General features: G+C 43.7%; 1 protein-coding gene across 1 annotated transcript in view; it reads right to left on the bottom strand.

The window, feature by feature from the left end:
- Positions 1–14,805, bottom strand: part of LOC120995070 (membrane cofactor protein-like) — a 98,223-nt gene that overhangs the window by 52,335 nt on the left and 31,083 nt on the right. The window contains exons 3-5 of the mRNA XM_040424053.1: positions 13,317–13,508; positions 10,832–10,928; positions 359–438 (exon numbers count right to left, since the gene is read on the bottom strand). Of these exons, the coding sequence (XP_040279987.1) occupies positions 359–438; positions 10,832–10,928; positions 13,317–13,508 (369 nt within the window). The remainder of the gene's footprint in view (positions 1–358; positions 439–10,831; positions 10,929–13,316; positions 13,509–14,805) is intronic.

The following is a 14,805-nucleotide window of genomic DNA, read 5'->3' as shown; positions in this document are numbered from 1 at the left end:
CTAAGGGAAAAACTCAAGGAAAACAGTGGTATGTGAAGAAACTAAAGATGGCTTTATGCATAATGCTGCTGCAGCAGTAACATATGCTAAAATAGATTTTTTTTTTATAAAAACATGAGTTACCCCTTTTACTTTATTATGCACAGAGGACCATATATGCACCTATTTTTAAGAGGCCTTTTAATAAAAGGTGCACTTCACTCCAAGAAGAATTTCTCTTCCAGTGGATTTCTGCAAGTAAGTCTACATTCAGCCTCTGAATAAAAGGAGCACCAGATGTCAACAACTGCCCATACAGCTTCTATGTACGAAGACCACCCACATTAGTACAGCATGCCTCGCTAGACTATCACTTTACCTTCACATACAGGGACCTCATTACTCCATGTTCCATCGTTCTGACATTCTCTAAAATTCCTTCTAGATATCATGTTGTACCTAAAAGACATAGAATAGCACATTAAAATATACCATCATACAAACGACCCACAAAGAGCATATTTCTGAAAAGCAGTGTTGTTTCCTAAGGTGATGGTTACCGTAATGGATATTTCCAACACATTTTACCTCTGCTTGATTTTAAATATTGGGATTATGGATGGTTAAGATCAGGGGTGTTGCCAGGGTTCCAAACATAGTGGTTACCGACCATGCACCGGAATCGCCTGCAGCTGAATGCTAGAGCAAGGCATGGGATCCAGTTGCTTCCTGCCCTGCGCTTTATTTATAGGCCTCGGGCTACTAGGCCTGAAGCTTGACACAGGAAGATGACACAGACTGTCGCAACGTAAGGACATCATTGTGGCCACCTGTGTGAGAGCACAGGCAGCGTGTTGACTCAATTGTGACTGCCTGAGCTGGGGTGCGGGCAACTCAGGCCGGAAGTGGCCTGCAACGGAGAGCAGCAGTGAAATATTTGTTTTTCTTTTGTCATTTTGGGGCTGGATAGTACTGGGGCTTTAAGGGGGAAGCATTATAACTGCAGGGGTGCACTATAACTACAGGGGAGAACTATAAATAGTAAGAGAATTACAACTACTAAGGACACTATAGGGAGCCATTATATTCACTGAGGGCACTACAAAAGGACAATAAGGGTGCCTGCACATGGTGCAGCTCTGTGTGCAGAAAATATGCAAGAAATCTGCACCGAAACCACACGGAAACGCATATAAATCTGTACTATTTATCATGGCATTGGCACAATTTTATGTGCTATTTTCTGGAACGTAATTGGAGTTTTGCAGCAGATCTCACCATTTCACTGAAAAGGGTGAAATAAAAAATAAAATAAAAAATGCAATGACAACAGCATGTAAATTTACGCAACTAAGAATAATAGCAAAGTGTCTCATACACATTGCGGGTACTGTATGACGCTGTGGTTTTACAAAACTAAATCTGCCCTGCGTGCAGGCAAACTAAAACTAGTGGGGGCACTACAGAAGGAGATTATACCTACTGTGGAAACTACAGGGGGTAGTATATATACTGGAGGCACTATAGTGGGCATTATACCAGCTGAGGGCACTACAGGGAGAATTATAACTACTGGAGAACTACATGAGGAATCTAAACTACTGCTGAGGCAATGCATAGTTACTGGGGAACTATAGGGGGCATTATAACCTACTGGGGGTCTATTGGGGGGCATATTACTACTGGGAGCTATTGGGAGAACTATCACTATTGGGAGAACTATCACTATTGGGAGAACTATCACTATTGGGAGAACTATCACTATTGGGAGAACTATCACTATTGGGAGAACTATCACTATTGGGAGAACTATAGAGCATTATTACTACTGGGACTTCTGTGGGGGCATTATTATTATTGGGCACAATGTGGAGGGAACTACTACTAACAGGGGCACTCTCAGGGAGCATTATCACCATATAGTGCAATACTACTAATGAAACCACTCTGGGAGAAAATTATTACTATTTGTGGAACTTTTGGGAGCACTCTCTCTATGAGGGAGACTAATCTGTATTTTTCTGGCAAGATGTGGCTGAAAGAAGTCACCATAGCTGGCTGTCTGGGCTAAATGGAGAAGATGAGGAAAGAGAACGTCTACATCAGAGGAGACGTCACTGAATATAATAGGTAATGCTGTAACTCTACTGTAAGGCCACTTCACATATGTCCTGCGATCCAATTTAGTTCCCCTCTGGAGTGAAGTAGAAAAGCGCTGGAGGGGAACTCAAGCTAGACAATTCCCTTATCTATCTATCTATTCAGGACCTAACCTGGGTGAGGTTATTTCACAAGTTTATTTACAAATGCCTAAACAGGCAATAGAACCTTTCTTGACCCAGGTGTAAATTAATACTTCACTTTTATTGTAATAAATGTTAAAACCCAACACTAGATGTGTGCGTGCTGCAGTACTTGATTATTCACAGACAAGAAACAAAAACTAAAGGGATGTTAAAAGCACAGTCGCCACTCCACTGATGAATGTGTTTGTTAGTCAGTTAGAAAGGGCAAAGAGATGTGCACAATCTCTCACCCTTACGACTATAGGGGCAGATTCCTGCCGTACCTAGTCTGCGGTGTTGTCGCCAACTAAATGCGGTTGTCAGACAACCATATAACGTAGTGGGTGACTTGAAAGGTCATCCCACTAAATAGACAAGACGTATTGTTTGGCAACTAACACTACATACAGACTTATCACACAGCAGTGACTACTGTGTCTAACTGATTTCTGCACGAGTGATGGCAAAGTGATCCAGCCGGACTACTATTTGCCTATCAACAGTGGAGTAGTGAACAGCATTTAAAATCTAGAACTGCCCCCCGACATGTTTCGCCAGTTTTCTGGCTTCTTCAGGGGTAAATGGGCAGCCATGAGTGACCTCGGCCAGCTGGGGGTTTAAATAGGAAAAGTGCCGATTGACAGGTGTTGCCGTCCTATCAGTGAAAAGGCAAGACACTCCACCAGCCAATGATATAAAAAAAAAAATCACTTCAAGAAAGGTTCTATTGCCTGTTTAGGCATTTGTAAATAAACTTAGTATTCTATGGGATCTCTTCTCATACATTCGTGATGCAGAATTTCAAAGAGCGCCAAACAGAAATCTGCTCAGTTTTTATGTCCAGCGCTATCAGTGTGAAGATGCCAGATCTGTGCACATATACACGTTGTGCCTGGCTCCTGGCTTAAAACAGCTGGCTGGGCACAACTGATCTATATGAACCAGGCTTAAGTGTTAGGGCGCTGAATATAATGTCTATTCAAATATACCTTTAGAGCTGGGTGTTTGGACTGAGAATCTAACACATATGCTTTAGGACTTGCTTTAGGGCCCTGAAACTTTTGAGAACCTGGTTAAGATACCGGTAATAATTTAAAATAATGCATCCTGTCATCTATACACAGTTCTAATACATTCTATATTTGGACTTAAAGGAATATACCCTAAAGGGACTGTCTCAGAATAGTAGAGAATTGCGGCACACAGCTTCTCAGATTTGCAATTAACCACCTCCGGACCGCTGTACGCAGATTCGCGTTCCGGAGTTGGCAGCGCTGCGCACAATCACGCATATACGCGTCATCTCGCGAGACACGAGATTTCGCTCAAAGCCGGCCCGCGCATGCGCATCGCGGGCCGGCAAAATTCAAAGAAGAAGTTCGTCACCAGCCTGCCAGCAACGATCATTGGCTGGCAGGCTGGCGATTTTTAAAAAATCCAATCACAAGCCATATAACAGATCATATTAGTAAATATGATCTGTTATATGGCTTCTCTGCTCCTGTGCTGGTCCTTTTCGTCGGTTGGATCCAGCAGAGAAGCAGACTGAACTGTGAGTACACCAAACACTTCACTGTAGCCCCTGATCACCCCCCTGCACCCCAATTAACCCTTTGATCACCCCTTTGATCGCCCCTGTCAATCACTAGTGAAAGGAAAAAAAGTGATCAGTGTAAACTGTCACTTTTTTTTTCACTGGTATTGGCTGTTAGGTTTTAGGGATAGTTTAGGCCCCTTGGTTAGGTAGTTAGCGCCCACCCCACCGCACCGCAGTCACTTTTATTCGCTGAATAGCGTATCGCTAATCAGCATTTGTACTTTTATAGTATCTGTAAGTGATCAAAACTGATCACGGTCAGATCTATAATAGTATTAGTGTCACTTTAGTTCGCCCTCCACCCAAAACGCAGTGTTTGCCCGATCAGGCCTGATCGGTCGCCCACACGTGCGTTAACCCACGCCCGCCCCACCGCAGTGACAAAAAATATATATTTTTTGATCACTGCACATTCATTTTACACGCACTGCGGCGATAAAAAAAATCAGTTTTGATATTTTTTTATCAACCGGAGCGGCCTCCGGTACTTCGCTAGCCTCCCCTTTGTAAGACAGGCTTGCTTTTTTTCTTGGGTAGTCTCAGGGAATACCCCTAAATATAGTAGTCCAAAATGTCAAACAGGGGGTATTCTTCTGAAGAGGCCTACAGGATTCTGACCCAGTCGGATGAGGAGTGGGAACCCTCATCTGATGAATCTAGCGGGTCAGAATATGAACCTGTGGAAAGCAGTGGCTCTCTGACCCAAAGTTCGGACGAGGAGGTGGAGGTCCCTGGCAGCACCAGGCGTACCCGGCCCCGTGTCGCTAGACCACAGGTTATGCAGGATCCGCTTCAAGAGCAGCAGAGTCGGGCTGTCGCTGCCGGATCACGTGGTGAGGCATACACCAGCAGCGCAGCCCTCCCTGGACCTAGTACCAGCACTGCCGTACAACATGGTGACGTGGCGAGCACCAGAAGGGCAGTTGAAGCTGGTATGGTGGCACGTGCACTAGTTACCCCGTCGCAGCCACCGCACAGACAGGCCCGTAGAGCCCCTAGAATCCCTGAGGTGCTGGCAAACCCTGATTGGCAGTCACCAACTTCAGCCGCACCTGTAGTTCCCCCTTTCACCGCCCAGTCTGGAGTTCGGGTTGAGACGGCTCAAATCGGTTCGGCCCTGGGATTTTTTGAGCTGTTCTTGACTGCGGAGCTCTTGGACTTAGTCGTGGCAGAGACCAACCAGTATGCCACACAATTTATATCCGCCAACCCGGGAAGCTTTTATGCCCAGCCTTTCCGGTGGAAACCAGTCCAAGTTTCCGAACGAAAATTTTATTTGGGCCTTCTCCTCAACATGGGCCTGACAAAAAAGCATGAATTGCGGTCATATTGGTCAACGCACCCGATTCATCACATGCCCATGTTCTCTGCTGCTATGTCCAGAGCACGATTTGAGGCCATCCTCCGTTTCCTGCATTTTAGCGACAACACCACCTCCCGTCCCAGAGGCCACCCAGCTTTTGACCGGCTCCACAAAATTCGGCCCCTCATAGACCATTTCAACCAGAAATTTGCAGATTTGTATACCCCCGAGCAAAAAACATCTGCGTAGACGAGTCCCTAATACATTTTACCGGGCACCTTGGCTTCAAACAGTACATCCCAAGCAAGCGTGCCTGGTATGGGGTCAAATTGTATAAGCTCTGTGAAAGGGCCACAGGCTATACCCACAAATTTCAGATCTATGAGGGAAAAGATCAGACCCTGGAGCCGGTCGGTTGCCCTGACTACCTGGGGAGCAGTGGGAAGACAGTCTGGGACTTGGTGTCACCCTTATTCGGCAAGGGGTACCATCTTTATGTGGACAATTTTTACACAAGTGTGGCCCTCTTTAGGCATTTGTTTCTAGAACGGATTTGCGCCTGTGGCACCGCGTGAACTAGTCGCGTGGGCTTCCCCCAACGGCTTGTAACCACCCGTCTTGCAAGGGGGGAGAGGGCTGCCTTGTGTAACGAAGAACTGCTCGCGGTGAAATGGAGAGACAAGCGTGACGTTTACATGCTCTCCTCCATTCACGCAGACACGACAATACAAATTGAGCAAGCAACCCGTGTCATTGAAAAGCCCCTCTGTGTCCACGACTATAATGCGCTCATGGGAGGGGTGGACTTCAATGACCAGATGTTGTCTCCGTATTTAGTTTCCCGCAGAACCAGACGCTGGTATAAGAAGGTGTCTGTATATTTAATTCAATTGGCGCTGTACAATAGTTTTGTTCTCTACAGTAAGGCTGGGAGAACACGATCTTTCCTCAAATTCCAGGAAGAGATCATCGAGAACCTCCTTTACCCAGGAGGTTCCGTGGCCCCATCCACCAGTGTAGTTAGCCGTCTACACGAGCGACATTTCCCCAGTGTCGTTCCTGGTACCTCAACCCAACCGTCACCCCGAAAAAGATGTCGTGTCTGTAGCAGGAGTGGAATAAGGCGTGACACCCGCTATTTCTGTCCTGACTGTCCTGACCACCCTGCCCTATGCTTTGGTGAGTGTTTCTGGAAGTACCACACACAGGTACACCTAGCATAGGGATTGCATCTCACAGGACAGGCACACAGGGCTATTAGGGCCCTTTTACTCTCAGCTGCTGCAAACTTCTCCTTTCACCTGGGATAAAGTGCATAACGTACTTCGCCACATCTTTGGGCGATTTGCGCTTTGCACATTGTCCCATGGGGAAGGAGAGGTTTGTTCTATAAAGGTAAAAAAAACTAAACAAAAAAAAAAAATTACCGGTAAGTTAATATGTTCTGTTCTAAAGTTAATAAAGTTATTGCTTTGCGGCCTGGTTTTTTCTTTTTTGTTTTGTTTTTTTTACCTTCCAGGTGGACCAACCGATCGACTAGCTGCAGCACTGATGTGCATTCGGACAGAAGCATTGCGCTGCTGTCAGATTACACGCAAGTCGGTGTATGCGGCGCTGCAAGACGAGATTTCTCCTCTGCAGTAAAAGATATGTTTGCCGAGGCATATGAGCTGAGGAGGTGGCGGTGTTCATATACTTTGGCAAACACTTTGTATATATAAAAAAAAAAATCCCGGCAATGATTTATTCATCCACATCGATTGATGTGAATGGAGAAATCTGGTTTGCCAGGGCATACGAGCTGAAGTGGGTATGGATGTTGGGCGGAGCTCCTATGTCCTGGCAGACGCCTTTCCCCTCCTTTTTCTTTTTTTGGCAGAGATTTTTTCATCCACATTGATCGATGCGAATGAAGAAATCTGTGCCGTTCATTTTTTTCTTTCAGCCCAGAGGCTGAACGGAAAAAAAAAATATCTCATTACCCGTATGCTCAATATAAGGAGAATAGCAGAAACTCCTAATGCTGGGCATACATGTAATGATTGCGGAGACCCTCAAATGCCAGGGCAGTACAAACACCCCACAAATAACACCATTTTGGAAAGAAGACACCCCAAGGTATTCGCTGAGGGGCATATTGAGTCCATGAAAGATTGAAATTTTTGTCCCAAGTTAGCGGAAAGGGAGACTTTGTGAGAACAAACTCAAAAAAATCAATTTCCGCTAACTTGTGCCAAAATTATTTTTTTTCAATGAACTCGCCATGCCCCTCATTGAATACCTTGGGGTGTCTTCTTTCCAAAATGGGGTCACATGTGGGGTATTTATACTGCCCTGGCATTTTAGGGGCCCCAAAGCGTGAGAAGAAGTCTGGTATCCAAATGTCTAAAAATGCCCTCCTAAAAGGAATTTGGGCCCCTTTGCCCACCTAGGCTGCAAAAAAGTGTCACACATCTGGTATCTCTGTATTCAGGAGAAGTTGAGGAATGTGTTTTGGGGTGTCTTTTTACATATACCCATGCTGGGTGAGATAAATATCTTGGTCAAATGCCAACTTTGTATAAAAAAAAAAAAATGGGAAAAGTTGTCTTTTGCCAAGATATTTCTCTCACCCAGCATGGGTATATGTAAAATGACACCACAAAACACATTCCCCACCTTCTCCTGAGTACGGAGATACCAGATGTGTGACACTTTTTTGCAGCCTAGGTGGGCAAAGAGGCCCACATTCCAAAGAGCACCTTTCGGATTTCACAGGTCATTTACCTACTTACCACACATTAGGGCCCCTGGAAAATGCCAGGGCAGTATAACTACCCCACAAGTGACCCCATTTTGGAAAGAAGACACCCCAAGGTATTCCGTGAGGGGCATGGCGAGTTCCTAGAATTTTTTATTTTTTGTCACAAGTTAGTGGAAAATGAGGATTTTTTTTTTTTCATACAAAGTCTCATATTCCACTAACTTGTGACAAAAAATAAAAAATTCTAGGAACTCGCCATGCCCCTCACGGAATACCTTGGGGTGTCTTCTTTCCAAAATGGGGTCACTTGTGGGGTAGTTATACTGCCCTGGCATTCTAGGGGCCCAAATGTGTGGTAAGGAGTTTGAAATCAAATTCTGTAAAAAATGACCAGTGAAATCCGAAAGGTGCTCTTTGGAATATGGGCCCCTTTGCCCACCTAGGCTGCAAAAAAGTGTCACACATCTGGTATCTCTGTATTCAGGAGAAGTTGAGGAATGTGTTTTGGGGTGTCTTTTTACATATACCCATGCTGGGTGAGATAAATATCTTGGTCAAATGCCAACTTTGTATAAAAAAAAATAAAAATGGGAAAAGTTGTCTTTTGCCAAGATATTTCTCTCACCCAGCATGGGTATATATAAAATGACACCCCAAAACACATTCCCGACCTTCTCCTGAGTACGGAGATACCAGATGTGTGACACTTTTTTGCAGCCTAGGTGGGCAAAGGGGCCCATATTCCAAAGAGCACCTTTCGGATTTCACAGGTCATTTTTTACAGAATTTGATTTCAAACTCCTTACCACACATTTGGGCCCCTAGAATGCCAGGGCAGTATAACTACCCCACAAGTGACCCCATTTTGGAAAGAAGAGACCCCAAGGTATTCGCTGATGGGCATAGTGAGTTCATAGAACTTTTTATTTTTTGTCACAAGTTAGTGGAATATGAGACTTTGTAAGAAAAAAAAAATAAAAATCATCATTTTCCGCTAACTTGTGACAAAAAATAAAAAGTTCTATGAACTCACTATGCCCATCAGCGAATACCTTAGGGTGTGTACTTTCCGAAATGGGGTCATTTGTCGGGTGTTTGTACTGTCTGGGCATTGTAGAACCTCAGGAAACATGACAGGTGCTCAGAAAGTCAGAGCTGCTTCAAAAAGCGGAAATTCACATTTTTGTACCATAGTTTGTAAACGCTATAACTTTTACCCAAACATTTTTTTTTTATCAAAGACATGTAGAACAATAAATTTAGAGCAAAATTTATATATGGATGTCGTTTTTTTTGCAAAATTTTACAACTAAAAAAGTGAAAAATGTCATTTTTTTGCAAACAAATCGTTAAATTTCGATTAATAACAAAAAAAGTAAAAATGTGAGCAGCAATGAAATACCACCAAATGAAAGCTCTATTAGTGAGAAGAAAAGGAGGTAAAATTCATTTGGGTGGTAAGTTGCATGACCGAGCAATAAACGGTGAAATTAGTGTAGGTCAGAAGTGTAAAAAGTGGCCTGGTCCTTCAGGGTGTTTAAGCACTGGGGGCTGAGGTGGTTAATCAAGTTTTAATGGTATCATTTTACATCATCATGATCCAGTTACAATCCCCATATCACAATGTTAGTCACAATCGGTGAGTACAATGACCGTACAATTCGGCCACAATGGCCTTCTTCAGCGGTCAAAATCTGGGAGCGATTGTGGTGTAAAACGCTGGATCACAAATCTCAGAATAGACACTAGGGGCAAATGGATAGAATATTCCACCAATGAGTGGGGGTGGGAGTGACCCCTGCTGATTACTTGTACAAACACTTCCACGGTTTCCACTCAACTACATTGTGAAAACTCAGATATTTTACATCATTCAGCGTTAATCGTTTAACAGGTAATAGTAGAGCACAAATACATCATTTTTTTGGGGGTTCAGTAACTGCATCAAAAAACTTGTCTTAATGAGGGTGTGGTCCGGTTTCAGGGGAACCGCCTGCAGTTTGGCTATACAACTACACTGCGACAGCTGTCGAGCAACATCCCTGTCACGTGCCATTTTTTTTTATAATGATAGTCAATGGGGTCACACTGCAACATACGGCGCCTGCGACATGACAATCGCATGGAAATCCAACTTGGATGGATTTTTTGTGACTGTCTTTTCGCAGTCGCAGCATGTCACAGTGCAACCCCTTTGACCATCAATATAAAAATGATCCTGCGTGGTTTCTCAGATTCTCCCCACTAGCTGCAGCGGCGACATGTCAACAACATGTGACAGCTGCAGCCAATCACTGATGGAAGTGGGCACACCAGGTAAGAATTGTTCTTTAGTGTGGGTACATCCCCTTTCTTCCTGAAACTGGAAAACCCCTTTAAATAAAACTATGCTTATTCATCATGTAAAAATGTAATTAAAACCTTCTCTCATATTAATCTCAGGCACTACCATTTAGTGGAGACGCTTCCAAAAAAGAAACCATGACACCAGATTGAACTGAACTCCCTCCATCACATTATACACTGCTTGTTTCCATGGTTATGACTACCCTGCAATCCAGCAGCGGTGGCCGTGCTTGTACACTATAGGAAAAGGCGCCAGTATCTCTATTGGCTGGGACTGCTGTAGTGCACATAGGCCAGCAGATTTTCTTATAGTGTGCAAGCACGACCACTGCTGCTGGATTGGATGTTGGTCATAACTCCTGGATACGAGCAGTGTATAATGCAATGGACAAATGAATCCAGCCAGCAAAGAAGGCAATATGGAGAATCTCAATACATTAGTAAGTGTCTTGTATTATGTTTGTCTACATGATAAATGCCATTTGCTGAAGACAACCCCTTTAAACTTAAACAGTCCCATTAACCCTTCTAGCTCTACACACTGCTAATATGAGAACACAGTAGATGACAGAACTCACCCAAGATTACAAGTATAGGTTGCTCTAGCTCCAAACAGCGTATCTGGAAAGGACACTGTTCCATGTTGTAAATCACCGGGATTCCCACATGATCGTCCTTAGTAAAACAAAAAAGAAAAATATGGGTTATTGTATTAGTAAGGAGAAAAAAAAGATTAGTTAACACGAGTCACACAGCTGGTCATCTTCAGGAAGAAGTTCACTAAATCATGTTAGACCACATTCTGAGACGCTGGAATTGCTGTGGATTTTGCATCAATACATGTGTATGGTCTTTAAAAACCCCTTATCCACCTATAGAGGAAAGAAAATCTGTGTGTTACATGCACACGACCGAGCCGTTTTTTGCGGTCCGCAAACCGCGGTTCTGCAAAAAAACGGAAGCCGCCCGTGTGCCTTCCGCAATTTGCGGAACGGAACGGGTGGACCATTGTAGACATGCCTATTCTTGTCCACAAAACGGACAAGAATAGGACATGCTATATATTTTTTTGCGGGGACTCGGAACGGAGCAACGGATGCGGACAGCACATGGACTGCTGTCCGCATCTTTTGCGGCCCCATTGAAGTGAATGGCTCCGTACCCGAGCCGCAAAAACTGCAGCTCGGATGCGGACCCGAAAAACGGTCGTGTGCATGAGGCCTAAATGTGATCATGAGGTGGATTCACTAATCTGTCTGGACTTGGTCTTAATCTAACAGGGGTACAATGAAGCATTGAGAACAGACACAATATAGAGGTTTTAAAACCATCATTACTATATAATTTGATGAGCTATTTAAGTATTCATGTCATAAAAAATATAAAATTACCTTATTAATCACTTCCTGACATTAGCCATACAAGGACTTTTAAATCATTGCAATCTATGGGAGAAGCGATCAGGCGCACACATGTTAAAGTCTCCTACCAAAGGAGACTAAGGCTGAGTTCACACGGGCGAGTATTCCGCGCGGGTGCAATGCGTGAGGTGAACGCATTGCACCCGCACTGAATCCGGACCCACTCATTTCTATGGGGCTGTGCACATGAGCTGTGATTTTCACGCATCACTTATGCGTTGCATGAAAATCGCAGCATGCTCTATGTTGTGCGTTTTCCACACAACGCAGGCCCCATAGAAGTGAATGGGGCTGTGTGAAAATCGCAAGCATCCGCAAGCAAGTGCGGATGCGGTGCGATTTTCACGCACGGTTGCTAGGAGATGATCGGGATGGAGACCTGATCATTATTATTTTCCCTTATAACATGGTTATAAGGGAAAATAATAGCATTCTGAATACAGAATGCATAGTAAAATAGCGCTGGAGGGGTTCAAAATATAATAATAATAATAATAAATAATTTAACTCACCTTAATCCACTTGCTCGCGCAGCCCCGCATCTCTTCTGTCTTCATCTTAGCTGTGTGCAGGAAAAGAACCTGTGGTGACGTCACTCCGTTCATCACATGATCCATCACCATGGTAAAAGATCATGTGACGGACCATGTGATGACCGGAGTGACCGATCCGAAGCCCGAACTTCTGTGAAGTTCAGGTTTGGGTACTAAACATGCGCGATTTCTCTCACGCGAGTGCAAAACGCATTACAATGTTTTGCACTCGCGCATGTTCCCGCAACGCTCGTGTGAACTCAGCCTAATAGTAAATGTAAAAAGAAAGTTTAAAGAAAAAAAAAAATTATATATATATATATATATATTTATATATATTAAAGTAAAAACAACCCTCACCCTCAACATACTAAAAAAAAAAATTATTGGAATTGCTGTGTCCCAAAACGCCCGAATTATTAAAATATAAAACTACTTATCCCGTTCGGTGAACAGCGCAACATGAAAAATAAAAAATGTCTGATTCAATATTTTTGCGCCGCTTCACCTCCCAAAATAATAAATATGATGAGATTTAAAAAAAAAAAACAAACAAACACAGACCCAAAATGGTATCAATAAAAACCCTACAAAAAAATAAATAAAAAAAACCCAGACACCGCTCCAGAAGACCTCATGTAGACGGCCGTTGAATACAGCAGGTCCGCAATACACGGCCACCGACCGTGTGCACCCTGCATCACGGATGCGGACCCGTTCACAGTACTTCTGTGATGTTTCTGTCCGTGCCTCGGCACCGCAAAAAAATAGAACAGGTTCTATTTTTTTTTACGGTGCGGATGGATCACGGACCCATTCAAGTTGGATGGGTCTCGATCCGTCCCAGCCGCCGCACGGATGTTACCCGTGCATTGGGGACTGCAAATTGCGGTCCCCAATGCACAGAATGGCTGCACAAAGGCCGTGTGCATGAGGCCTAATAATCAGAATATGGTAATGCACTGAAAAGAACACATAGGAAAACTAGAATATAAAGTTAGTGCTCTGATAAGGCAGGGAGTTAAAAATAAATAAAAATAAAAACGAAGAAAGGAAAATGGCTTGGTCAGGAAGGGGTTAAAAAGAACTATCAGATTAAGAAGACTCACGTGTGCAGAACTCTTCAGGAGTGGACCATGTGGAGTTACTTAAGCAAGTTATAGAATTGTTGGTTCCTTGAGCTCTAGTAAATCCAGATCTGCACTTATAAGTTACGGCTGCACCAGTAGAAAAATTATCTTGGTCAATGAATTGTGTGTCGAGCTCCCCAAACTGCAGTCTGGGAGGCGCACCGCAGTCACCTGAAAAACAGCACAATAATTAAATTCAAAAAATGCAACAATAAGACTCGGCAATAATCAGCCTGAAGCAGGATTAAAGGTTTTCCAGCACTCTCCGCAGCGCAGCATTTCTCTAGTTGCTCTTCCCACTTAGAATCTACACACCTGATGTCTCTTGGCGGTGGAATTCGGCGACGGGTTATATAAAACACCAGCAGAAGGACCCGGCTTCGCACAGGTATATTTCATCTATTGTTTGTGTGTGTCGTTAAAAGATAGACAGTATTCCCCATAACAGTGACCTCCACAGCCCCCCACCCACAGTGCCCCGCCTCCTTAAAATGTGACCTCCACAACACCCCACCCGCTCCCCTAACAAAGACCTCCACAGCGCGGCATCGTCTTTAATTGACAGTATATAAAACCCCACAGAATTAGTATACACTTAGTCATGTGAATTACATCAGCCTCTACAACAGCATTGGCTAAGCGTCGCAATCAAAATCATTAACTCACACATAAGCTGTCTTATACTAAGAATGTCCTTTGTTGCCTATAGCAACCAATCAGAGCTCCTATTAATGACCTGTAGCAAAATAGAAGCTGAGCGGTGATTGGTTGCTATGTGCAACCTGATGAATATCCAGACTAACTGCCACAACAGCCAACAGACAATGGCTCCTGTAGTTTGGCGGTTAGGTTACTTAGCGTATTTTTTGGCAAATAATTGGAAAGTGCGGGGTGAAAATTTCCACTCAAAACAGTCTATGATGTTCAGAGTCATAGGAGGCGGCTGTGCAAAATTTTGTGATTGTAAATGCGACGGTGCGGATTCCTTTAGCGGACATACACTCAGCTTTATATATTAGATATCTTTTGGGACTGTATGGGATTGACTGCTTTTTTGGGATTCACTCTTCTAGCTGGGATTTTGGGCTCTCCTTCCCCTTACTTAATGTATGGTTGGCTGATATCCCTAGAGGCAACTAATCATTAGTACTGCATTTCATGTTGTAACAGCAGCAAACATTCTCTTGCTAAACATTAGAGTTAAATTCAGATTCCTCATATTAGGTCTCGTTCACACTTCCGTTTTTCACTGCCGTGTACTGTCCGCATTTTCTGGGGACACCACACATACCCATTGATTTTAATGTGTCTGTTCACACATCAATATTTTTTTTTTACGGACTCACGGTCAGTAAATAAAAATAAAAATAAATGAATTATAAAAATCACAGAGACATGTACTACTTTGGTCCAGGATGCAGACCAAACACGCTCACAACACGGATGGCATCCGTGGTGTGTCAGTTTT

The sequence above is a fragment of the Bufo bufo genome, chromosome 3, assembly GCF_905171765.1.
Source record: "Bufo bufo chromosome 3, aBufBuf1.1, whole genome shotgun sequence".
Classification (NCBI taxonomy): Eukaryota; Metazoa; Chordata; class Amphibia; order Anura; family Bufonidae; genus Bufo; species Bufo bufo.
Note: the sequence above shows the minus strand (reverse complement) of the source record. Positions and strands in the feature narration are given on the sequence as shown.